Genomic DNA, 27212 nt, shown 5'->3' on the forward strand with positions numbered 1-27212 from the left:
GAGACATATTTTAAACAATCAGCCACGTGGTGACAGGTGTGCTTCCTCTTAAGCCCCGCGTCACACGGGTTGCCCACCTCCAAACCAAACCGAGAGAGTTGAGTGAGTTGAGTGGTCATCACACTAGTATTTAAACAGTTTACAAAGAAGCTGTTACACTCCCACTCTTCAATTGACTTTCCACTACAGTTCCAGCAAAAACCATGTGATGATGAATCAAGCAGTCCCAGCTGCTCTGCCGTTCTCTGTCATTATATCACATTTGTTCATCCATATTACATAAGTATCTGGATGATTACATTTTCAGCCTCAATTCAAGGAGTTTAATAAAAGTGTTGCACTAACTTGCAATATAATGTCCACGGGAAATAATTCTGTAGTTATCCACTATAGGTTCCACTATAGGTGCCTCTCAGGGCTTTTGGTGTTGCTGACTGAGAAGTGCCTTTATTCTTGAATGTATCCGGTCCGTGATTTGACCACTGTTAAAGTCTCTCTGATTGGTTTATTTTGGTTAATGATAAGCTCCTTCATTTGCATTGACATCACTTCACTTCATATTGAGAGTTCAGGTGAACAGCCTCTATATTGTTAACACTTGGGGGAAAAAATCCAGATGTTTTATCAGCTAAATTTGTCATGAAAAAACTCAGTTGTCCAACTACTTTGTGCAAAACGGCAGTAATTCTCCTCGTGTTTATGGACCTAACCGCGTTTCAATGCGTGCCTGTGCAGTGTTTCAGGCTCTCACTAGGTGGCACTGCTGCTTCATACACTGAGCTACCTTCCTGCTGTGAGGCTCTCACTTCAGGTTTCTGGTTCAGTCCTTCATACCAGACTGAAACCTCATGGTTGTGATATGACTAATGTGTATTCAGCTGCTGGTAGGTTGTGATGACAGTGCTGTGAGCTTTGCTGCAAATAGACCGTTGTCCCATCTGCTGGCACACAGACAGGTCGTGGCATTGAAGGGATGCAGTCGATATATTTATCCTTGTAAAACGTTTGTTACACCTGGGGGGGGGGGGGGGGGGGGGGGAGCTTAAAAGTCCATCAAGATGAATCAAGTCTGCATTGGCTTGGATTTAAAATTTGAAATTTGTCAGTTCTGCTTTGTAAATGACAGGTTTTATAGCACATATACACAAAACTGAACGACACTGAAAACATCTGGAATAAAACAATGATTGATTTGATGAATAGTTTTATTATTTCTTGAACTTAGTGACCAAATAATGCTGTAAAAAAGACTATCTAATCTAAAGTCTAAATATCTGATCTTGGAATATTTCTGACATATTGCTCAAGACTTTGATGTCTTACTGAGATGTCTTGCTCCTTCAATTAGTTGGCATTAAGCTTAAGACTATAGACTTTGGGTTCTCCCCTGCACCAGACCAGGTCTCCAATTCCAGCTCCATGTGCTGCAGCTCCCCTCACCGATCCCCACGTGACTACACTGAGCTATTTGAGGAACGCCAAGAAAAGAGGTCCTGACCCTTCTTGGCCTTACACAGCAGCATTCAGTCTTTATTTGTCACTTGGAAACACCACACAGAGCCTTACATTGCTAAAAAAAAACAAAAAAAAAAACAGGAATATAACTATATAATATATAATAATAAATATAACTAAATAACCAGAATAATTTACGTTGCGTTTTGAATCTCAGTCATGCCAAAGCACCATATGGAGGAATCTCAGGAGAATTTCTACAGTCACATAAAGCAGAGAAGACTCAATATAATTTTGAGAAATCCACAGAATAGATAGCCATGCATCAACCTCTGCCTGTCTTTGGCATGTCACACTGCCCATCATCTTCCATAACACTGCCCACATGGTGACATTTTACCATCTTCATGTTATGCTCACACCGAGCACTGGAGGGTGATTCCATGAGCTGATTGAATCAAAATGAAGGGAAACAAGAGCTGATAAAAGAGCTGATATTTTATGGTTGTGTTCGATTTTTACCTGTCCACTTACAACATCCTCAGTATCCTCAGCCACTCCTCACAGCAGCAAAATGGACAGCAAGTTCATTTAAATCTCCAACATCAAGTCCTGCCTATTCGCTCTTAAAATAAAGAAAGATCTACTGTACATGTCGAGCATGCTGCCACACTTTAAAAGGTAGCACACTCATGTACAGCAAGAGTATTGGTTCCAGCTACTGAATGCCTGAGCTTGTGCTATTCTTACACGTTCCCTGTCACTCTCGCCCTCTGTGCTCCCATGATAGTCCTGAAACTTTCAGCTGAAGAAAGCCTCACTAGAAAAGTTGCAGGTAGGCAGCCACAGAGACTGAGGGAGCTTTTACAAAGAAAATACCCTTTTCCCTCAGCCTATTCACGTCTAAAAAGTGTCCAAAATGCTCTCTGTCACCAAACTACATCTAATTTTCAAAACACACAACCCCCCCAAAAAATATTCTACCCTTTCCAAAGTCTCTGTCTCTCTTCAGCTGCCTCGGTCACACATCTTCCGACCAACTGCACTCATCTTTTCTGCCACCTGCTGCACACGCCCTTTCACCTCCATCTTCCTCCTCCCCCAATGCTCCAGGCTTGCTCTCTCTAATCTCCTCCCCCTCGGCCCCTCTGACCTCCTCTTGCGCGTCTCCCTCTCGCGCTCCCCGACAACTGCCAGTCCCTTTACATTTTAGGTGTTTCACTGGCCCCCGGATCCAAAATGGTTCACAGCAAGTGCATAAAAGTAGCTCAACCTTGCTCTGCAGCTCCTCCACCCCTTCAGCCCCCCCACACACACGCAAACACATTCCCTAATCCACATTCTCTCTACTTTCGGCCTGTACCCAAGGAGGCCCTGCCCATTTGCTCTCATCCACCAAGGCATCCAAGATTTTGTCAGCCTACCTCCTCTTTTCCTATTTTCATTGACATATCAGTGAGCACAGGTGCTGCGGAAATTCATTTTAAGTTCAGGAAGGAACCACTGAATCACTGAATGCAATTAAAAATTACCTGATTAAGTCCTCTGTTTACACAGGCAATCAATTCATTACCTCCAACCTCTTGCAGGCCATAGTTAGGAGCTGTAATGACAGTCCAGGTTATGTAAGACTATGTGTTAATATTTCCCTCTTATCATTGAAACCGAGCTGGATAAGTAAAATATAGAGCAACCCCTTTTTATCAGTCAATATGTCCATTATTGATAAATTACCCTTCATGATATATTTCAAAATATTTGCAATTAGATGTGTACGAACAGCCACAGTCAACACAAATAATCTGCAAAGACATCCTTGATCTAAGATCTGAATATTAAAAAAAATAAATAAATGAATAATTAGTCATGCTAATGCTGTCCTGCTTTCTGCGTATGCTGCTTTCAGGTAGGAATTCCAGGAGTTGCCAGACCCATTGTGATTTTTTTTTTTCTGTCTGATTGATCAGTTCACCATAAATATGGTTCTCTTCTCTCCTGCTTTAGATCCATCTCTGTTTTTGTTTTGTTTGTTTTTTGTTTCTACTCTAATCTAATCCTCTCTCACTCCTCCTATGGAGTTATTATAACCACCTTGGCACCTCCTCTTTCATTCCTTTCGGTGTATCCGTCAGTAATACACACTAACATGCATGTACACACTCTCCATTTGTCACACACGCACCAGCTCCCCTCCTCCTTTAGAGTTATAATTAATCCAACTGCTTCACTGACAGAGCAGAGTAGCCCCTTCAGATAAGGTTTCAGCTGCTGGCTACTTCGAACTTAGAGCTCCGTGAATTTGAAGCCACGTGGGCTGCAGGATCCGATTTTGAGTTTAATTCATTGCACGTCTTGATACACGATTTAATGCATCTTAATACATTCGTGGATGCAGTTATAACTGGGGGGGTGTACGTTTGCAATCTCCCAATTCTGATTGGTTCTCTGTACATTGATATGTTTAGTATTTAGTGTTGTTTTTTAAAAAGAGTATATTTAAACTAGCAATCAATGAATAAAAAGTACACTTTTATAGCAACACTGTAAGTTAATTCTACTCTAATTAATGTGATTAATTAGAAATAAAGCGTTAATTCTGACATATGATGGCTGAAATAATGCAGTACATATTTAGCTGTTATATACAGAATTTCCAACTTCAGCTTTTGTCCGTTGACCTTTAATAAACCTGTATTAATTGAGTTATTAATTGGCCCTGTACAGCTCTCTTCCTGGTTGACCTGTCAGTCACTGCTTCAAGCCCTGGCCCTCACCGTGGCCTAAATCTGTTCAGATGAGGGAAGCATATTCCCATTTTAAGGCTGGATGAGGCCTACTAGCAACAAATCTATAACCCTGCTTGGTAGCAATTGGCGTCTCCCCTAGAAACACTCCCCAGTGGTCCGCATGGTCCTTATACGGCCCTCGAGGTGGGACCGCGAGCCTTGATGGGAGGTCAGAGCGACAGTTCCATATATGGCGCGCGCTCTCTCCACGTCGGGGGCGCGCAGCGTCACTTGTGATCCCCTCCTGAAATCCGATTGATGGAGTGCCCTCCTTGCCTTCACGTCGGCACCCCACCTCCACCCACTCCCCAGCCTCGGCCTGTCAGTATCCTAATATGGCAGAGGGCCGGGATGGGGGGCAGTGCTGAGGTTTGTGAATGGTGGACGTTCGGTATAAAAGGTGGACAGGCAGCAGTAAGAACTGTAGCTGGTTCAGCAGCAGCACTGGTTGGGTCGTTCTCTCCGAGCCGCAGACACACCCCTAAGGTAAGACCCTGCTAGGACCTGACACTCCTGAAGCCACTCATCCAGGCTGGGACACTAGACTAAGCCTTAACCGGGGAGCCACTGCAATTACTTAGGGGCAAAAAATTAGGAAGGACCACCGGGGACAGGAGGCATAGGACTTGAGGCTGATTTGGGGCAACACGACTGCTGGAGGATAGCTAGACCATAGGAGAGACCTGAAGGAAGAAGAACTGTTTACAGTTGAGGAGGCAGAACACAAACACTGTGCTTGACAGGAGAAGCCTAAACTATCAGATCTGTAATTAAATAGACTAAATAACTGATAAATTGATAGATAGGTAGATAAAACATTTGGACTGAGTTTCTGGTCTGATCGTAAGCTGTTCTACTTTATGTCAATTTAAAAACGAGAGAAATTTACCTGAGAGAGGATTGGTGAGACAATGGGAATACTAGGGATTTTGGTTCAACTTTAGCTTATTTTAGAGCCTTGATTTCTTCTAAGATTAAATAAAAAGTAAATCTTAGACAAGTCCGTCCAAATTCCAATAGAAAATTTAAAAACAATATCAGTTACTTTTAATAAGATTTAATTGACGTTTACAAAGGATACTCATCACGCGTTGGTTTGTTAATGCACCATAGATTTATATAGCGCAAGCAGTGGACTTGAACAGGTTCATGCTCCGTGAAATTATTTTTAGTCTTTTTAGCCACACGTAGGATGAGAATACAAAATAATGATACAGTTAATCAACGCCTTACTGTGTAATTCATTTCTGTCACATACATTATGGATTTGATGTGATTTAAACTCAAATATTTTGTCTTCCTCTCCTCTCTTACAGAAGCCAACATGTGTGACGACGATGAGACTACCGCCCTTGTGTGCGACAACGGCTCCGGCCTGGTGAAGGCTGGCTTCGCCGGAGACGATGCCCCCAGGGCCGTGTTCCCCTCTATCGTCGGCCGTCCCCGCCACCAGGTAAACAGCGAAGAAAATTAACCGATAGATTTGATATTAGCCTGGACTAATTGGCGGCAGTCATTATTTCACACTCACTAATTGTCACACCTCACCCATCACACCGTTCAATATCAAGAAATACAATTAACCTTCCAAAAAATAAATTAAAATCAAAATGCAATAAACAAAAACAATAAATTAACATTTTGGATTGTTAAAACATTTAACATTTATTGCTAAAAATTATTGTAAAAGTTCAGCTGCTTGCGCAGCTGATATCAGCGCAGTCACAATATTTTTGGCTTCTTTTACCTGGAGCAGCCTTTAAATTAGTAACAGATGAAGTGCCAACTTCACAACTGCTCTGTCTGTCTCTGTGACTGATATGTGGCACATTTACGCAATGGTCACTATGTCTGTCCGAAGACTTTAATCTGTCCAGGAAAGGTCGCACATCTGTATGGATCAGTTGACGTCCCCGGCTAACCTTCCTTTTATCTTCCCCTCTCTCCTCCCTTCAGGGTGTCATGGTCGGTATGGGTCAGAAGGACTCCTACGTCGGTGACGAGGCCCAGAGCAAGAGGGGTATCCTGACTCTGAAGTACCCCATTGAGCACGGCATCATCACCAACTGGGACGATATGGAGAAGATCTGGCACCACACCTTCTACAACGAGCTGAGAGTGGCCCCCGAGGAGCACCCCACCCTGCTCACTGAGGCCCCACTGAACCCCAAGGCCAACAGGGAGAAGATGACCCAGATCATGTTTGAGACCTTCAACGTCCCTGCCATGTATGTGGCCATCCAGGCTGTGCTGTCCCTGTACGCTTCCGGCCGTACCACTGGTAAGACTGACATAAAACAAATAAACAAACATAGCTTACTAAACACATAAAACACATATAGCTAGTTTACCTTATTACTTAATAATATGTTACTGACATAGTCAATCGATCTAACATAAATGACAATAACTATTGAGGGAGCAATTTCACAACAAAACGCTTTTACGCACAACTTTTACGCACACTCGACCAGCCTTTCTGGAACTGTTCATGTAGGTTTATTTGACTTTATCTCGTAAATTCACCCCCAAGCACCTACTTTACCCAGAATTTTACGCACAAAATGTATTTTTTAACCGTTTTTTTTTTCCTTTTTTGTCGCTCGGACTTTACTAAATTTTCTCCGTGGCTCTCTATAGGTATTGTGCTGGATGCTGGTGATGGTGTGACCCACAACGTCCCAGTCTATGAGGGTTACGCCCTGCCCCACGCCATCATGCGTCTGGACCTGGCTGGTCGCGATCTGACCGACTACCTGATGAAGATCCTGACTGAGCGTGGCTACTCCTTCGTGACCACTGGTGAGCAATTGAACAATAATCAACACGGCCTGAAAGAAAGAGGAAAAAGAAAGAAGGAAACTAACATTTTCTAGCAAGACATTATCTGGGCGAAGACGAGTCTAAATTGTCAGTTAGCGTTCAATTTTATTAGCAGTGTTTGGGATAATTTGCTATGACATGCTTTGATCAAAGATTTACCCATACAGATAAAAAGGCGCAGCAAATAATTGTCACACTTTGTGAGGCCTATTAATGCAAGATATTGTTTTAAATAGAGTGAAAATAAGATGTGTACATGTTCACAACAGCGAAGAATTTGTGTAGTTTACCCCATTAAATCCGTGTTATTACGCACATTAGTATTTCACGCTTCACGCTTTTGGCACTCTGAATAATAACTTATCAACTTATAACTCCACAGCCGAGCGTGAGATCGTGCGTGACATCAAGGAGAAGCTGTGCTATGTGGCTCTGGACTTCGAGAACGAGATGGCCACCGCTGCCTCCTCCTCCTCCCTGGAGAAGAGCTACGAGCTTCCCGACGGTCAGGTCATCACCATTGGTAACGAGAGGTTCCGTTGCCCCGAGACCCTCTTCCAGCCTTCCTTCATCGGTACTTCAAAGAATCAGTTCTTTAAAAAAAAAGTTTTTGCCAACAAATAGACTTATGGAGGCTACTGGTACATACCGGGTACTCATTTCTTAACACTTTTTCATCTCATCTGAACAGGTATGGAGTCTGCTGGTATTCATGAGACTGCCTACAACAGCATCATGAAGTGCGATATTGACATCCGTAAGGATCTGTACGCCAACAATGTGCTCTCCGGCGGTACCACCATGTACCCTGGTATTGCTGACCGTATGCAGAAGGAGATCACTGCCCTGGCTCCCAGCACCATGAAGATCAAGGTACTTGAAATTGAACTCAAATCAGAGAAGCAAAAGCTTCAGAGTTTACAGGAAGATTGAAATATTTTCTGCATAAATTGGCAAATACGCACCCGATTTCACTGAACACTTGTTCACTTATAGAAACCGGCACTTTACTAATCCACTCTTTCCTCCTCCAGATCATTGCTCCTCCCGAGAGGAAGTACTCCGTCTGGATCGGTGGCTCCATCCTGGCTTCCCTGTCCACCTTCCAGCAGATGTGGATCTCCAAGCAGGAGTACGACGAGGCCGGCCCCAGCATTGTCCACAGGAAGTGCTTCTAAATCCTTCATCTTTTTCTCCAGCTTCTCCATCATCTCAATCATTTTTACCATCAGCCGTCTGGAGATCAAGCAAAGAGGAAGATCGACCTCTGCGGCACGACAACACTCTGCTGTCGATGGACTGTCTGTCCGCGCTGCTGACATTCATATGCATTTTTTAATCCTTTCAAAAATGTGCATATTTTATGGCTGTCTGTTGTCTGTGTTGCACGGAGAAAGGCTGTGAAAACCACCACTGAACCATGCATCCACCAAAAAAACTTTAATAAAAAAAAATAAGAACAACATGTTGCCCAACACATGTGAATGTAAGTGTATATACATATTGATAATTTATTAAAGTCCATTATTTGGTAACTTTGCCCCTGGTCTTGTTTTTCCGGTATTGGCAGAGGATGACAAACAAAAGCGCAGGGAAATCAGACGATAAATACATTGTTATCTCTTAAAAGATAAATTTGCCCTAAGCCAACAATGCAATATTTCAGTATTCAACAAATCCTGCAAGAACTGTGGGAAATAAACCGGGATAACCACTAAACGAAACATAGTGCGGCTAATTGTTCCACGAAAGACCAGGTGCAGGGCGCATTCATGGACACCTAAATGCGAGCTGGCACTAATGTCTGGATCATATTTGGATGGACGAGAGGCAGGAGGAGGGGCTGCTAGGTGAAAGAGGTATTGAAGGGCGACGCCTTCGAGCAGTTGCCGACAGTCGGTGTTTGACTTGCCAGGAATGCGCAAAGGCAGCAGCAGCAGCTCAGCCTTTTAGACTGACTGGATTAGTAGCATATCCGACACCTGACACCCTCCCTGCACGACCATAGGAGCTCACCCACCGGCCCCCAGACCATCTTTAGATACAACCAGACTCCGGGTACAGTGGGTCATCTCCGCAGGATTATACCTTATATGCCTATAAGCTCACAGGTTATGTAGATGTAGGTTTGGGAGTAGGCTGCAGGCGCGCACATCATTTATAGCACCCGAGTAGCCTATTGTAAGACAACATGTTTCCTGTTTTCCCCCCTACAGAGCACCATTTATCTTAATTAACAAGTCGGCCTAGATGTAATCACTGAAGCCTAAACAGCTCATACCTTATTCGACAAAAACAAACTGTATTTCCATCCTCTTTTGCTATTTTGTACAAGTTCCATGGCCGCACAGACGGCATTCCTGACACCCCGGCGCGGGGCCACCTGTTGCGGGTGTGTTTGGCTTTTTAAAAACGTCTTCAGGTGGGCGGAGCTAAGCTCGGAGACGCAGTCCCGGGTGTGATTACAGCAGCGGCACTGTGAACGCCATCTGTCCTGCTCTGCTTCCGCGAAATCCGACCCCGGTGTGAGTATATTTACTGTACGCAAAATTAGACAGTTACAGCCCCGAATTTCTCCGTGCGAGGCGCGCACTGCTGTTGAGTAGTGACGATGGATGGTCTGTGACATTTAACATTTACTGCGCTTCACCTGCGGGCGCTGACAGGCGATTATCGCTGCCCTGTGTCAGTATTAGTGCCATATGATTAATAATGGAGGTTTATAAATAACACATTTGTCATGAGGAGGTAATAGCTATAAAAGCTACAGGCAATAAATAGCCAGCTCACTGATTCTCAGTTACAGCCTAATGGCGTATGGTACACTTGTGCTTTCTGTACGCATGTGTTGATTAGCTGGACTACGGAACAGCATTTTTCAGCAGTGAGGACAGGCTTGTAGAGCTGTAGCTGAATGCGTTTCACAGCCTGTCGTGTTTTTTTGTTTCTTGTTTCCTTTTTTCACACTGATTTGTATCCGACCTGTAAATTGGAATACTCAAGAGCAGTTTACACCTCTGCGGCCAATCAGAGGGGAAGGTGGCACTTACGTCATCGCGTTCAGGAATTTTCTGCTCTTAACGATGTAACAGTTTTTACCGGAGGCCATTTAAAAAAAATGAAACGCCGATTAAATGAATGAAAAATGGATCATTTACTATGTAATTGTCCCCAGATTTGTCTTTTGTCCTCTTTCCTAACACAAGGAGGCAAACTGCCCCCGCCTGCATCCGCCTTCGACAGGATGTAGGCGGGCTCCTTAGAGGAGGGGGAACCCCTCGTGCTGCTCCGTCATTGGTTTTAACGGCTTCCCCATTGTCTTTTAAATGTCTGGCGGTGCTAACAAACACGGAGCTGTGTGTAAAGGGGCGTGGAGGCTGTTTAGGCGTGTTCTGCGTGAGTAACAACAAGCTGTTTTTTCAGTTTATAGAGTTTTCAGAGGAGCAAGATGGTGGCGAAGAGGATCCGCTCGGAGTACATGAAGAAGTTCAAAGATCCCAAATGGGACACGTACACTAAATGTTACGAGGAGATGTTGAAGTACAGGCTGACCCGCAGGCTGCTGGAACACACGCACAACCCCTGGTTCTGGAGTGGCTCCGATACTGACTCGGACTCGGGAGGTAGAAGTCCTCCTATTCCTCCAAGCAAGAACCAGGTACGGGACCAGGAGGATACCGGTGGCCGCGCGGAGGCTGAGCTAGAGGAGTGTGGGGGTGCGAGGACGGACACACAGCAGGAGCAGAGCAGAACTTCGGGGCCCGTACCCAGGCTTCCTATTCAAGAAGAGGAGGATACAGGGCCTGCTGCACAGTCTGCACTTCATGGTAACCTGTATAAAACCCTTAATAACATACTGGGATGTATCATTTTAAATATTATGTATTAAAGCCACCGAAAATATAATAATAATAATAATAATAATAAAGATAAGATAAGACTTTATTGATCCCACAACAGGGAAATTTTTGCGTCACCTCAGCTCAGGTACAGATATCAGAAGGAAATACAAAAATACAAATAAGTATAATCAATGAAAAAAGTAAGATAATACACTATATACAATGGTAGCATACACAGTATGTGATTATGGATATGGTTGGAAATATGGAAGACATAAACTATATAGCTTGATATAGCTATTGTACCACTACTATTCCTATTTATAGACATGTACACACACACACATGTACACACTAAATATACATATGTATACATATACATATGTATATACCTGCAAATGTCCATACACATGGAAGGTCCATTATGCATGAAGTGGTGACCGTGGATGTTCACAGTGTCCAGTGACTTATGACATTGTGATTGAGGAGTTATAGAGTCTAACTGCTGTTGGGATAAATGATCTGCGAAAGCGCTCCTTCCTGCAGCGAGGGTGTTTCAGTCTGTGACTAAAGGAGCTGCTCAGCCCACTCACATACTCATGCAGTGGGTGATGTGGGTTGTTCATAATAATAATAATAATAATAATAATAATGTTCCCGGAAAAATTCTTAAGTCTTTGACTCAAAGTTTTTGGTTGTCAAGTTTATTCTCCAAATTTGAGCCCTCTTGTCCAGCTCCTTTATTTCTTTTTCATTCAGTCGCCCTATTACTGCATTGTAGGGATACATGCTTGATACTTTACTGTAACTTACGATTTTCTTTGCTCTTTTGGCCCAGCGTCTGATGCTATGAGGGAGACAAAGGTACTACAAGAGGAGCAGAGAGCCAGCAACAGAGGTAATAAGTAATTAACAGTTGCTGAGTCAATTAAAAATAAATAAATAAATGAAAAAGCGTTATAATAAACACTGTTAATGAAATGATGAACTGAAAGTTGATTAAAGTTAAGTCAATTTGTATTTTGCTTTTAGCAAACAACTCTCTGTTATAAGCAATGTCCATAGATAGTTTATAGTGCCTCTGGTTTATTTTGTGAGTTCCTCTTCCATGTTGGTGGTGCTTTAGCCCGTTTGCTTCTTCTGTTTATAGAGAGAGACTCTGAAGGACCCCGACCACAGCAGAGTAAACCCTCAAAGTCCTTGAGGCAACCCCGACGATCACAGCGGGTCAGGCCTGCACCATCTCGACTGCCCAGAGAGGACAGTAAGGAGAGCAGACATCCTTTCGCCTTGTATGGGTCGGGGGAGAAAGATGCAGACACTGCAGGAAGGAAGACGCACAACGTCGGCCCAGTGGCTTCGACTAATGAGGTTATTTTACTGTCATAGTGGATTTGTTGACAGGTACATACAGAAGCTTGTTGTTACATTGGATTTTTGTTTACCTGATAGATCCATGAATCGGCTCTGCGTGCTAAAACCAGGCGGGAGGTGGAGCGTCATATCCAGACTCAGCGGTCTGAGCGGCGGAGAGCCAAGTCTGCTGACCTGGACAAGGCCAGAAAAGTGGTCCAACCTGAGTTCAACCCCTGGCTAACTGAGTACATGCGTTGCTTTTCGGCTCGCTCGCGATAGGACACAAACAGGAAAAAAGACCCTCTACGTCAGGATGACTCTAGACAACAAACACAAAACTGAAGCCATCACTGCCTCTCACCTCTAAAGTTTAAACTTCAAGTGGCCGAGTAGGACTATATTTATACTGGGATTACTTTAATGTTCCCTACTATGAATTTGATAGTTACTTCATCTAGAGTTTTCTGCAGTTCCTTTTCTAAATGTCCTTTTCCCCAATATTTTAGAGTTAAAATTGGCATGCTGTAAAACAAACATACCTCAAGGTTTAAAATGAAATTTTTTTTTCTAGTATTATTGAAACAAAGAAAATAGTTTCAATAGAAGTAACAGACAAACAATAAGGTCTGTTTTTTGCATAAACAATGCAAAAGAGCATAAAAAAGCATTATTGAATGATATTAGAGCATAGGTATGATAAGCACTAACAGAGCCCTTTAAAAAAAGAGTTCTTGCATGTAATATAATAGGGTCATAAATGACCACACTTGGTCATTTTAGTGGCTAAAGGAGCATGGTCACTTGAGGGTTAAACACCGACCCATGTAAATGATAACATGAAATGGATTCAAACAGATTCTCAGGATGGAAGCTGACTTTCCTTCAATGTTAAGTTTCACTGTGTGGCTTATTCCTCCATGTTTCTATAAACCGCTTTTACTAAGACAGTACAATAATATGTATTTTACAGAGTAAGATACTTTATAACAAATGTAAAAATAATGGATACGTCTGTAATACACAAGTTTAGTTGAGGATGAGGAGTCCCAAACGTATGTCAAAGCCATACTTTGATGCAGCCCCTTTAAATACATGCTGTATAAGATGTACCCATATTTTTATACATAGATCTCAAACCACAGTGGGACATGTCGAAAAGATAGAGCCTCGTTCTTCTGAGGTAAAGTGAACAATGGTGTGAACGTATATAATAATACGTCATTTCCTGTGTGTGCACACAGACACACAAATTTATGCCAATAACTCAGAGTAGTTTAATCAGATGAAAGTTTATTTCATCTGATTAAACTACTCTGAGTTCAATCAGAGTAGTTTAATCAGATGAAAGTTTATTTCAAATTCACTCGACTTTTAATGTGCATATTTTCCTATTTGTGCAGAGTACAGCTGAGTACATTTAATTGATGTATAGATATATTGATATGTAAGAGTGGATTTTTAATGCTGGGAGCTGCTTCATGTTTGTGTCCCTCTTGATGGTTCAGACTTGGTTGATAGGTAGTGACTCACTTTATGCTGACAGTGAAAATTACACGCGTTAGTGACTTAAAGTGGTTTTATAACTGATAGCATTGCTTTGTTCTTAATCATTTTGGTGCTAAGGTCTCAACGGTATTGTGGATACTGCGGACTTTCCTTCATACATCCACATACGCAAGTAGCAGCAGCATCAGAGAGAGTTGAACACACTGCAGTTTTTTGTTTTAAAAGCACAGGTAAATAGAAAAAACACAAGCAGATTTAGAAACATTCAGAGAAAATAACCAACTACAGAGAAGTGCTGCACAGACAACACCTGAAAGATTTACAGGGGACGCAAAAACGATAGACTGTGTTTGGCTGACGGAGCACAGTCTATCGACTTGCTGCTGACTTCAATAACTTAAGTCACAAAAACAACAAGCATGTATGGAAGCTGTATGGACAACAAACATTTTTTGGCATCCATGAGTAAAATCTTTGACTAACTAACTTCTGAGAAAATAACTTGAAATTGAAATAAATACATTTTTTACTTACGGCTCAAAATTAGGGTTGTCAACATTAACGCATTAACGCAGATTAATCCGTCATCACAATTAACGCGATTAAAATTTTATGCAATTAACCCATCTGAATTGCAGAATGACTCAAAATCCCTGAAATGTCTCTGTCAATGCATTTCGGGCAGTTTGTCCAAAGTTTGTCCATTCTGCACCCCAAAAATTTTAATCACATTAATCATGATGACACGTTAATGCGTTAATGTTGAGAGTCCTAGTCAAAATGTATGTTTGTTTGTTTTTGGTGTGGTGGGAAAAAAAGCTTCCTTATAGTTTGGTTGATCACCTCTTTGTGTCCTCTAGAAATATTTCCAGTTTTTGAATAGGCCTTTGTGAGGGTTTGACTAGCACATACATGAAAGGCAACCAAAATCTGTGTTGTCCTGTTGTTTTCAACAATTTAATATTTAGCAAAACTAAATATCAGAATATTTTAATCTACGTGCTTTGGCTCTTTTTTTAAGCCTCTGTATTTAAAACCTGTCCGAGTGTTGGATTTACAGTTGATGCGCTGGCAGATGGAAGATACTTAAAAAAATTAATTGCTACTTGCATGCATTTCATTAAACTAGAGCGTGTTGAGCTCCCTTTGGTTTGCTGTTGAGGCCAAACGTCTTTATCGTTATTAATTTAGAGTCAGCTACAGCTTAAATAACCATTAACAGGAAATGCATACAAACACATTATGCTGATGTACTGTTTGGTTTGCAGCCTGTCAAGAAGCGCTTTGATCATTTAATCACTGTGTTGTTTTCATGTAATTAATTTATGAACATTAGACAAAAGTATGTAAACTCAAATAATGACTGTTCAAACCACAAGAAGTCAGATCTAGTAATGTAACAAAGATAAAATAAGCTTTGTGCCATTAAGACTTGGTGAACAAACATTTTCAGCTGTTGTTGGTGTAAATATTTTGCAGATGATAGTTTGGTTAGTGGCCCCCTTTTACTTTTGTTTTTACTTTTTAACACTTGATTTCTGCGAATGTTGAAACTTTGAGTTCAGTATTACATTGTTAAGATTTGCTTTTAAGTTATAATGAAATGCAGTTTGGTGCAATATTTTGATGCTTTAAAAGTCAGTTTTGAGCCATTGTGATTTTAGATGTGATGAACTTTGACAATCTCAGAAAACAGGAGGGAAGCGGGATGATACATTCCTTACTTCTTTGTTAGTTATTGGGACAAAGCTTTATAGTCGACTTCCCGCTTGGACTGTTTAGACGTGTACCTCTAGTCAGGAGATATTTTACTCACTGTGTGTTTTTCTTAGGTTTACATGATAATGTGTGGCAGAAATCCACCAAGCCAAAACATTCCTGACATATTACTCATTCACGCTTCACAGTGCAGGATGTTAGTGAAAAATGAGTTTCACGTGATTGTGAAGGCACTTGCATGACAAATAACTGATGTACTTGGTCTAGTTTACTCACAACAGATGTAACAACTACGACACTGTAAAACTGCTTAATTCTGTACATTCTTTGTTTACATATTGAGCTTTGAATAAGCTTCATTGTCATAATTAAAGGATTTAAAACAGGTGGGCTTACGTGGTGTTACGCTGAGCTTTTAATAAAATACATTTACATCTGTGATTATTCTCTAGACTATTATTTAATATTAACAGGCTATTTTCATTGTGTCTTAATCCTGATTCTTGCAGTGACATGGTGTGGTCTCTCAGTACATTATCAAGCACCTGCTGTATACTGTATAAGTCTGTTTACACTAAGTTTTTGTACAATAAATTTAGCATATTTAATAAGGCCATGTACAATTTTAAAGGTCCTGCAAATATATACAATATATATAAATACATTTTCAAGGCTTTTATTACCATTTGGGTTAGGTGGATCGCATGAAAGATCCGTTTTACCTACTGTTTGATAACCAGGCTCATCTCATAGCTTTGCTCTGGACATACTCTCTCATCTGATTTCAGAAGCTAAGCAGGCTTTTCAACATTGACACTGGACATCTAAAGTGCCATAATTGGTCAAGATAGAGGACTGCTATTGAAATGCAGTAAATATGCACATGCAGTACTGTACATTACAGCTGTGAAACTGAGAAACTTCACTGGTATTCACACGTTCTATATCGTTGTTGCAACATTTAAGATTAGATCCAAAACAAGTTTGTCAAAGTGGGAACGTTTTTCATATTTGATTTTATATTGAATGACCCTTTACCGAATCTATGACTGTTGCAAATAAAAGGAATCCTCTGATTTTACGTTTGACTATATTCCATCCATCAGAGCTCACAGAGCTCATTGAAATGGTTTCCGCTTGGTCAAAGATTGTAGGTAAAAAAAAGAAAGAAAAAAAAAGTCTTGTTTAGTGAAGACAATGCTGGATTTGTAGTAGTATTTATTTTAAAAACATATGCCTTTATCATACATAATAAATTATAAATCTATGATATTCATAATGACAGGAAAAAAGGACACATAAATACAAACAAATGACCCGATGAGAAAAACACATGATGCAGAACAACCAAAGCCACCATCGGATATCAAACACCGAAGGATGGGAAACATTTGAAGTGTCTGATTCAAAATCCTCATTTTAAAACGGCTAATATCATCTAAAGCGGGGAAGGTGAACGTATGGCCCGGGGGCCAGAGAAGGCCCCTCGTATGGCTTTGGAAAATGTGAAATCTTCACAAGGGCATAAACTTTGGACTCTTATTATTGTTCGATTCCATCACATAACAGAAAACCTTTTTTCATGCTTCCTTTCAACATATTGTAAGTTAACAGAAAATGTCTGTTTTTTTAATTAAATGATAAGTAGATAACTGGGAGGTAATGAACTGCCAGTGGTTTTCCTGTAATTTACACCTTTATTTTTTCAACTGTAAGCCTATATGTTATTAGCCAATAGTTTTACTGGTCTGACCTACTTGATATCAAATTGAGCTATATGTAGCCCAAAATGTAAAATGGGTTTGATACCCCTGATCTAAAGTATATCTGAGCTGATGCGACGCGTGAATGCTCTGATGCAAAACACGCCTCATAATCGTTTCCTCCGACTTAACACGGTCAAAGTTAACAACAGGAGATAACAAGGAGTAAAGCACACACTGGATAAGCCTCAAACCATCGTTAAAACTTAAAAACCAACACATTAGTATGACCCCACATCTGGCAGCAGTCAGCACTCATGTAAACAGGCAACATTTATATACGACAGGTCAGTCATTAGACTTGAGTGGAAAACTTTGGATAAAGAAAGTGTTACACCAACATTTTACTCAGTTGCGGATGCTGACTTGTGAATTCAAAGATGTACCTTCATTTAACACAAATGAAAGCCCAGTGTCTACTCAGAACATGTCAGGCTACCTCTGTTTATTATCTGTGAGCTTGTCAAAAAAACCCAAAAACAACAAATAAAAATTTGTTCCAGAATCTTTTCCCTCATAATTCATAATAAAATCTGAATCAGCTTGTCCTGTTTAACAAAAAAAAAAATAAATAAAAATACTGAGTACTGCCCATCACCAGTATCCTGCTACAAGTTGCCAGTGTATAGTTGCTTCAAATGATAATGATGCAGTGGGGCACGAAGCAGATGCTGAATATGATATCTATTATAATATACACGTAATATCTCTTCATAATGAAATACTCTGATATTTTGTTTGAGAAAACATGCATCAATCTATTTACAGAAACACTGTACAGGTACAGGGATGCTTTAGGGGAGAGGAGGAGAGAAAAAGGGATGTAAAAGTGTGTGTGTATTTCCTGCAATATCATATCAATATTAAGGTGTTGCCCTGGGACCATCACTGTTACTGATTAGTCATGCTTTTTAATAGAGAAATAACATCGTTAAAGACTCAGTTTTAGGAAAAGATCCATGTTTCTGCTAATTCTAATAAAATACAGTATTTTTCCCCCTTTCTCAAAACACATTTTTACAATGAAAATGTAACAGGTCATGGAAGTACAAATATTTCCATGTTTGCTTTTGCTTGAAAGAAACAAATTAAGTGTTTCTCATCCACTCATTTCCTGCTGAAGGCCATGAGAGCAGCAGTCTAAGCAGAGATGCCTGTTCCCAGCATCCACAGTTTTTAATGGTCCAGCTGAGAGATGCAATCTCAACAGCTTGTCCGAGGACAGCCCATAGGACATGCATCAAACACCTCAACATGGAGGAGCAGTGTTTCTACTGACTGAGATCCTTACTCTATCTCTAACAGACCCCATGCACTACAGCTGGGGATTGTTCGTCCACTAATTCTTTAGTTCAACACCCGCAGCTTGTGGCCACAGGTGAGGACAGGTAGATTAATCTGCTTCAGTCTCAGCTGAGAGCAGGTAATTCACCCTTTTACAGCCTGGGGTCTGATCTGAGGGTGCCAATTCTCATCCCATCCACTTCAACACTCAGATTTGAGCCATTCATCCACCACAACCTCATTTTTTTTTCTCCTGTGACATCAAACCTATGACATCACATCCTATGCATAATTATTCAGTTGCAATGATGGTCTGGATATTTTAAGAAGAATACAAACAGTGATATCAGGTGAAGAAAGGGAGTGGAGGTGGCACACAAGAAGTGCAAACTGCACAGCTACACAGGTGACTGTTAGTGGTGTGTTTGCAAATGCAAGCATGGAGTTAGCAGATAATTAGAGTAAGAGAAGCAGAAGACCTGTGGAAGGGAAGGGACTTAAATTAGCAAGTGGTTGAAGGAATATTTCCACAAGACGAGAAATTTTTTTTTCTGAGAAAATCAAGACCACGCATCAGTGCACTAAGTATCAAGCTGGAGCCAGGGGGCAGTTAGTTTAGCTCAATCTAAAGGTCTGTGCAGCTTGCTCCAAAAATCTTTAAGTAGCTGGAGGGTCGACTGGAGCAAGAGGGAAATCTAAAATGTGGTAATCTGGGTTGGCAGGTGTGTGGACGAGAGAAGTGTCGGGGGTGGTCTTGGTTGGAGGGGCAGTTTGGTCCAATAGAAGAGCAGACTGTTGGCTGATCTCTGGTTACCTTGAAGATCTTTAAGTTCTGGGAGGGGGCGTGACAGGGAAGTCTTTTGAGCTATCTGCATGGCAACAAGGTTCTGAGGGGTCCGTGCAAAGGTTAGGGGTCAAAGGTCGGGGAGAAGTCACCAGCGTAGCGATCTGAACCCCACGTTATCAGGTCTCACATGGCTGTTTTTCTCCTGGTCTTCACAAACCTGCATATAAAACACACAGATGTTGCAGAAATACACAAAAGCTTATCAATATCAGGCTGTCCACCCAGTAATTAACAAATTTCCCTCTTGTGGGACTAATAAAGGTTATCTTAATCATCTCTCATCATTATGAAGCAAGAAAGAATTACAGAGCTTTGACCAACTAGCTATTACAAAAAAATTGAATCTGCCACTGAAAAAAAAAAAACATTACGTCAAAATTGAATTAAGGTTATTCTCTCAAATTATTTTTTGACTCATTGTAAAACACCAGCAGTTCCAGAAAAAGAGTCTCCGGTAACTTTAAAGACCCCGCGGAGCAGAACCACAAGACTCAGTGATCGTTTCTCCCTCGAGTCCCTTCAACTCTGGTGATCCTCAGCTACAATCCACCGCACACAACTCTGACACTTGGAAACTGACTTGTCATTTACACTGTAAATATACTTCTTGCTCTTGTTTCTGTATCTGTCGCTCTTGATGCGTTTTATCCTCATTGGCCTGAACAGGGACCAAAAAATTAAAACTGTAATTTCACTTCATGTAAATACATGTGCTGGAATGAGAATTAAAAAAACAAAACAAAAAAACTTGAATCATTAAACATTTCCACTTACTCGAGAGTTATAGATGAGATCATCACAATTAATCAAGCTATTTTAAATATCTGCTGCTGGTTTGGTTTTTAGCGCCCTGAGGAGTACTTACTGGACTTCATGTAGGAATCAGCAAAACTGCTTCATAGTGTTCTGCTGCTAATAATAATAACAACAAAAACAATAATAACAATAATAATAATATCTAGGCAAAAGCAATAATCTGACATGTAAACAGGGAAAACTGTCAGACTGCAGCTGGAACTGTGGTGTAACGACTTTCTATCAGCGATCAGGCATCAGTGCAGCCAAAGTCTGGTGCACATAGTTATGGACACCAGAATTTCTAAGTCCATCTTATTGTGTAATATGTAGGTAATAACATACAATAATGGAATAGCATCCACCTTTTACTTTATGACACGATTTAATGATTACAGCCTTCATGATTACTGTCTTGGACAATCATAATGAAGGCTTCCTTTCAAATGATGGGTGGATCAAGTGCGCAGAAGCAAAAATGGGCACTGGCTAAATATAGAATTACTGAGTCTGCACATCTAAGAGACACTGCAGGGAGCAGAAGGCATAATTTCAGCTTCTAAACACAGGCTCTCCTTATTTGAAAGCCCTCAGAAACCTTTTTCTTTTTAATGCTGTGTAGACAGTACAGACTCAGGACCCCCTCACCTTGTCTGTATGTGTTACAGGACACGTCCACTAGCAGCCGCATTCCTGGGTGCCCTGTGGCTGAGCACGACGAGGAGAGCGAAGCTGTCGTAAAGCAGCGTCGCCGTATTGGATACCTGAGCCCATCCTTTCTGGATCCAGCTCCCCTGAAACACAAGAGATCACATGAGTGAACAGTCAGCGAGATAACCAACTTACACCTATTGTGCTTAGTTTACTGACAGTTAAAAAAAGGCTTTAATCATCTATATAAGTACACCGAGTTTGTCCCTTTGCAAAAGCAAAAGCCCTTGTCTGGGCTTCTGAATGATGTAAAAATATTTTGTTTCTGACTGAGGTAGTGGTGTTAAGAGATATACAGAATCATGTGGTTTGACAGAATAAGCGCTGGGGCACACACAGTTAAGGGTGTTGACTACAGCTCATACCTGACTCTATCTTGTTGAGGATTTTCCGAGCACACTGGACAAAGGCCTCTTCGACGTTCTCCCCTGTTAGAGCGCTGGTTTCCAGGAACATCAGTTCTGTTACATCAGTTTACAATGAACACATTATAATAAATAACAATTCAATAATTCTTTGAAGTTGATGGTCTACACATCTAACAACAACAGGAATCGTTCCCAATAATCAGCTGCTGGTCTTACCGTTCTCCTGAGCGAAGCGGGAAGCCTCCAGAAAGGTGACCTCCCTGTCAGCATCCAGGTCCTTCTTGTTCCCACACAGGATTATGACGATGTTCTGACTCGCCAGCATCCTCGCGTCACTCAGCCATGTGGTCAGAGCGTTGTACGTCTCTCGACTGCAACAAAAAATAATAGAAAGGATGGCAGGTAATGACATGTTACAGTTTGGAATAGATGTGGAAGCTAATTAGAAAACAAAAATAAATTAGAGGCTTGAAACACAGAGCCTATCATATTTCTCAGTTTGTGCATCCTCAATTCCTCTTAGTCTTAGGCAAGAGGGTGGAGAGAGGAGGAGGAACAAATTAGAGAACTATGAAAAGCCTAGCATCACATTGTGTGATACCTGGTGATGTCATAGACCAGCAGGGCTCCTGCTGCTCCTCTGTAGTAGCTCCTGGTCACAGACCTAACACACAGATTAGTAGACATACATTGAGAACAATCAGGAAGTATACAATACATTCCCCCTGAAGAAAAGAAAAAACATCAATGCATGTGTGAAAACCATTTAACTCCTGAACTTTGTAGAGACCTACATAAATGTCTGCTGCAGTTTAATCAGGTTGGTCTTTAACTTGCTAGCTCTACAGTCCACGTGAGCTGGATTGTGGCAACGCACAGACAGACCTAACCGTCTGGGGCATGCATCACTAGTGAGTGGGTGTCATGTTTGCTGCTCAGTGCACCCTCTGTTCAGACAGCTGCATTCAGCCAGGACAAAACAACAGAACCAATTCCTGGCGTGCGCTACCTCAAAAAAAAGGCAATTCTGGAAAATATCTTCACCAGATTCGCCTTAAATTGTTATAGCAGCTATAGCAGAAAATTGAATAAATAAAATAATCAGAAGCAACAAAACTATTCCTGTTTTACTCAGGACATCAATTAGGCAGCAGAGTTTAATAACTGCAGCTTTTTGAGCTCTCCGTTACCTTCCAAAACTCCTGTGTCTGTTACTCTGGTCTTTAAGCTATAGTACTGTTAGCTGAATGTCTGCAGCATAACAGAGATGACTTGTGTGCAAAGTGCATATTCACGTTGGGCTTTTTTCCTACCTGAACCTCTCTTGTCCTGCGGTGTCCCAAATCTGAAGCTTGACCATTTTGTTGACCACGCTGATGATCTTAGAGCCAAACTCGACTCCGATTGTGTGGTTAGATTCATCCTTGACTAGGAAAAAAAAATAAAAAATAAAACATGTAAATGCATTAATATTATTAAATAAGTGGGATTAATAGTGATGATATGATTATCACTGTGTGGCTGTAAGAAAAACAACTGTTGCTTCTGCACTTCAATGAAAAAGAAACCAATTTCAGCATTTGTGGATGAGACAATGATTTTCTTTGAAGTTTTTCTCCTGAAGTCTGGTTGTAGGTTTTGGTTTCACCCTTAAAAAACAGAACCAATCATAAAAATCACACATTTAGAAGTTGTTTTTTCATAAATGTATCCCTTCATGCCTTAAAATGTGGTTCAACCTGGTGTAAAATTTGATGTAGCTTGATGTCACTCACACTTTTGCCTCCTTTCGCATCTGTGAATATGAAACTTCATTCCAATCTCTACTGACACCCACTCCTCCCCTGCTGCTGTGCAGTTCCAGCAAATCGGTTCACCTCTGACTCTGCTCACACACTAACACTGCTCTACTTTACACAACGGCAAGTTGACACTGGAGTATTTGAGCTCTACATGTTTGAACTGGAAAGTCATTCTGAAGAAAAACAAGGGGAAATTGACCACATGTCGATATATCAGATTGGCTCAGACTGGCAAATTTCACATACACTATATTGCCGATAGCATTCACTCCCCCATCAAAATCATTGAATGTACATGTTTCAGTCATTTCAAATCCCACTGGTGTATAAATATCAAGCACCTATGCCTGCAGATTGCTTCTACACACATTTGTAAAAATGGGTTGATCTCAGGAGCTCACTGAATTCCAGCGTGGTACTGTGATAGGATGCCACCTGCCCAACAGGTCCAGTCTGAAATTTTCTCACTACTATTATAACAAAGTGGAAGCATTTAAGAACAACAGCAACTCAGACACACAGTGTCTAGAAATAAAAAAGTCAATTTTGTCAATCACTGCAGACCTCCAAACTACATGTGGCCTTTAGATCAGCTCAAGAACAGTGCATAGATAGCTTCATGGCCACACAGCTGCATCCAAGCGATACATCACTAAACACAACTTAAAGCGTCGGTTGCAGTGGTGTAAAGAGCACACTGCCACTGGACACTAGAGCAGTGGACAAGTATGAGTTTGGTGGTTGCCAAGAGAACAGCACTTGTCTAACTCTGCAAATATGCTTCAGCATATCAAGACACTTTGGACCATTTCATGATCCCTATTTTGTGGAAACAGTTTGGGGATAGCCCCTTACTGCTCCAACATGACTGCACATGTTTACTTACAAAGTAAGGTCCATAAATACATAGATGAGTGAGTTTGGCATGGAAGCATTTGACTGGCCTGTAGAGTCCTGACCTCAAACTGACAGAGCACCTTTAGGATGAATTAGAGCAGAGACTGCAAGCCAGGCCTCCTCAAACCACATAAGTGTCTGACTTCACAAATGCACTTCTGGAAGATGATCAGAAATTCCCATGAACACACACCTAGATCTTGTGGAAAGCCTACCCAGAAGATCTGGAGCTGTTATAGCTGCAAAGGGTGGGCTGACATATTAAACGCAATGGATTAAGAATGGGATGAGACTCAAGTTTATATGAGTGTGAAGGCGGACGAGCAAATAGTTTTGTCATTACAGTGGATCATCCTCAACAATATTAGAAATGTAAATGCTTTTCTTATCTAACACAACCCCCTTTCCAGCTTGCCAGCTCTGAGAAGCTTAGCTTTAACCCAAAGTTAACAGGACAGATTTCTTAGTTTTGCCTATAAAACTCAGAATGCAAGTATAAATGCACACAGTTAAATCCATGGATTAAGAATGCAGTCATATCCATTAATTTGACTGTTTATTTCACTCATGAAATATTGACTTAGAAGGTTGAAAACTTGATTTCCATCCTAGGAATCTTTAACATGTGGAAATTACTGGCATATTTACTGTCTCATTTGCCTGAAGAAATTCCCTGATGTAGTGCTGTAGTTTACAGTAAACAGTCAGGAGCGTGATGATCTTTCAGACTTACACCTCTTCTCTATGAACTGGTGCAGAAGACAGGATTTCCCCGTTCCAGCATTCCCAATCACCAGGAATTTAAAGAGGAAATCTGCAAAGGGAAAAGCAAAGACACACATTACATCAGTTGGGCTATTATTATCAGACTATATGAAACTAGTTGCTATAGACGCTAGCTAAAATGACAGGAAATTACAAGAAAAATGTGGGAAAAGCTCAGTTACTGTAGTCTTAGTTTGGTATATCCAGCTCTTTTTTCTTGTCAATTTAGTTTCACTTCCACAGTGAGTTTGCTCATTTCATTTTAGTGTTTAGCTTCAGTGCTAGCTTTCTTATTTATTGTAATCTGGGTTGTGCTTTTCAGGGGTTCAGAACACATAATACAAACACAGGCAGTTAGCTCAGTCATTCCAAGCCTTAATAACCAAATGTACCAAGGCCTAATGAAGCTACATGTGACAACAAACTAAACAAGTTTAGTTTAATTAGTCAATGTCACGTCAGTTAGTCCATCTTTAAAAATCAGTTTTATTTTTTAGTTTAGTTTTAGTGAACTGTAATAACTTGACCTGAGAGATAAAACTCATCCTTCAGTTGATCCATCTACAAACTCAGTTGTTCTTAAGGAAAGGAAACAGAGAAAAGGTTGAGGTATGCCAAATTACACAAGAACTGGACTGAAACTCAGTGGCAGTTTGGGATCATCCTGATAGAAATCAGAAATAAAGGCAGAATACCAAATCCTGACTTTCACACTCATTACAAACTCTGTTTTTGCCTTATATTCTGTATTTCCATATATTTTTGCATGTTTCAAAGAAAGTGCTGCACCTATTTCTTATTTTCCTTGCAAAATATAAACAAATGAGGGTGTGGCTCAAGTTCCGTAAACATGACCTTTCAAAATATTCCAGAGAAATCAGAAACTGTAGCTTCATATATTTTGTAGCTCATTTAAATTTAGTTTTCCCCCACTTGAGTGGGGAGAGTTACCGTCACTGTTATGAAGTCCAGTAAATCCAGTAATCTCTGCAGTAGCCTTGCAAACACCCGCATTTACCAGCATATACTCCTGTAGTATTATTATAGCTAAAGAGGACAAGTACATTTTTTCATACAAGACAGAAAAGAATCACCTGCGATAAAGTACAATGCAAAATCAAGATGCAGACAAATCATATCACCACATCACCACAGTCCAGCACAGACTAAATTGTGGATTATAGAATGATTTTAAGAGTAGTAAACTAGAAATTTGATTTTTGTCTTTAATTTTCTTGGCAGGTGTTCTAAATGGGTTTCAGATATATAACTGTGACAAACTGCACATCGGCTCCCAAAATCAATTTATCAGTCAGGCTCAAGCATATGCTGCACAATACTGTGATGCTTTGGCCATAATAAACTGATGTTTAACAACAAACAGCGCATGGCTTTACTTGCTTGATTTTATAGCTTTCAAATATTGATATAGGTATCATCCTAATAAAAAACAAACAAACAATTAAGCCCCCCCCCCTCACAAAAAAAATATTGTGGAGGCTTTGATGTAGGCAAACAAAAACTACAGTCAGCTGTTCTGTGCAGCGGAGGAATTCATCCACTATTAAACCACTAAACTAGCAAAATAATCATTATTTTGGTGTAAAATGGTCAAGCTAAGAAAACAATGCCTCATATATGACTGTAATGTTGCAGCTCAGTCAGATATTACAGCTGCACCAAGCCCCAGCCAGGTGTCAGCTTCCCTTGTCTTTTTCGATACCCTCCGGGGAGCTTTGTAACCTTGTACCGTGGGTACATTTTTTGCACACGGCGACACTAAACTCTGCTGTACAGCCTTTGTGGGTTTCCTTACGCTGACGAGGCAACTTTTAAGGCCAGCAGCCTTCAGCGGCGGCTCGGTTAGCCTGTCAGCTATCTGTTTACGATGAGAAAAAGCTCTCTGGGCACACCTGCCCCATCCCATCTCTGAGGCTACGGGAGGATGATAACGGTGGTCGCCGGTCAAAAGTGCTCTCTTACCGTACGACTCCGACATCGCCAGTGTGGCGGTTTGACAGCAATAAAGAAGGGAGGGAGAAATGGGAGTTGACAGATGGTTAGCTAGCTAAATAAAAGGAAAATACTCCTGTTGGTGATTTCCGCGGAGTCCAGCTGATTTTTCCCTCCGACTTCCCGTACGCGGTTTGTTTCAAAATAAAAGCCGTCTGTGCTCCTAACCGAAAAACTGTTGGATCACTGTAAAGTCTTCAGGCAGCCGCAGGGTGGCGCTGTGTCTGCTTGAGACTTCTGACACAGACTGCTGTTTGGGTCACTTTTTACATGTGACTAAACGAATAAATATAAATTCTTTTATTTTGAAATTGGATGACTTTTCCTAAGGTGATCCCTAAAACATAAAAAATAAATATTTTTAAAATTTATGTGCTACATATTTCTGTACACTGAGACTGCTCCAATCAAATTTGACCTGTCCCGACTGAAATTAACTTTAAATCCACCAGTGAAGGTCAAATCAAGGAAAATGTCATA

At 40.9% G+C, this 27212-nt stretch overlaps 3 protein-coding genes across 4 annotated transcripts; 2 read left to right on the forward strand and 1 right to left on the reverse strand.

The window, feature by feature from the left end:
* The first annotated feature begins 4598 nt into the window (after nucleotides 1-4598).
* Nucleotides 4599-8599, forward strand: acta1b (actin alpha 1, skeletal muscle b). Its single transcript, XM_084931461.1, has 7 exons — nucleotides 4599-4727; nucleotides 5558-5694; nucleotides 6198-6522; nucleotides 6882-7043; nucleotides 7447-7638; nucleotides 7756-7937; nucleotides 8099-8599. Exons 2-7 carry the CDS (start codon nucleotides 5566-5568, stop codon nucleotides 8240-8242), a joined length of 1134 nt encoding a protein of 377 aa, XP_084787587.1. The 5' UTR covers nucleotides 4599-4727; nucleotides 5558-5565; the 3' UTR covers nucleotides 8243-8599.
* Nucleotides 8600-9478: 879 nt separating this feature from the next.
* ccsapb (centriole, cilia and spindle-associated protein b) lies at nucleotides 9479-15928 on the forward strand. Its single transcript, XM_084931475.1, has 5 exons — nucleotides 9479-9589; nucleotides 10488-10891; nucleotides 11745-11804; nucleotides 12057-12277; nucleotides 12359-15928. Exons 2-5 carry the CDS (start codon nucleotides 10513-10515, stop codon nucleotides 12539-12541), a joined length of 843 nt encoding a protein of 280 aa, XP_084787601.1. The 5' UTR covers nucleotides 9479-9589; nucleotides 10488-10512; the 3' UTR covers nucleotides 12542-15928.
* A 760-nt stretch (nucleotides 15929-16688) lies between these two features.
* rab4a (RAB4a, member RAS oncogene family) lies at nucleotides 16689-26873 on the reverse strand. Of its 2 annotated transcripts, none has more exons than XM_084931495.1 (8): nucleotides 26703-26873; nucleotides 24688-24768; nucleotides 22569-22683; nucleotides 21857-21919; nucleotides 21472-21626; nucleotides 21253-21348; nucleotides 20825-20970; nucleotides 16689-19538 (listed from the first exon to the last, which is right to left on the reverse strand). In XM_084931495.1, the coding sequence occupies exons 1-7, from the start codon at nucleotides 26716-26718 to the stop codon at nucleotides 20855-20857; spliced, it is 642 nt and encodes a 213-aa protein (XP_084787621.1). In that variant the 5' UTR covers nucleotides 26719-26873; the 3' UTR covers nucleotides 16689-19538; nucleotides 20825-20854. The 2 variants fall into 2 exon arrangements, with proteins under 2 accessions (XP_084787621.1, XP_084787613.1); XM_084931487.1 differs by lacking the exon at nucleotides 26703-26873 and adding an exon at nucleotides 25247-26156.
* Between the last annotated feature and the right edge of the window lie 339 nt (nucleotides 26874-27212).

The sequence above is a fragment of the Perissodus microlepis genome, chromosome 1 (genome assembly GCF_051167445.1).
Source record: "Perissodus microlepis isolate ML-2025 ecotype Zambia chromosome 1, ASM5116744v1, whole genome shotgun sequence".
NCBI lineage: Eukaryota > Metazoa > Chordata > Actinopteri > Cichliformes > Cichlidae > Perissodus > Perissodus microlepis.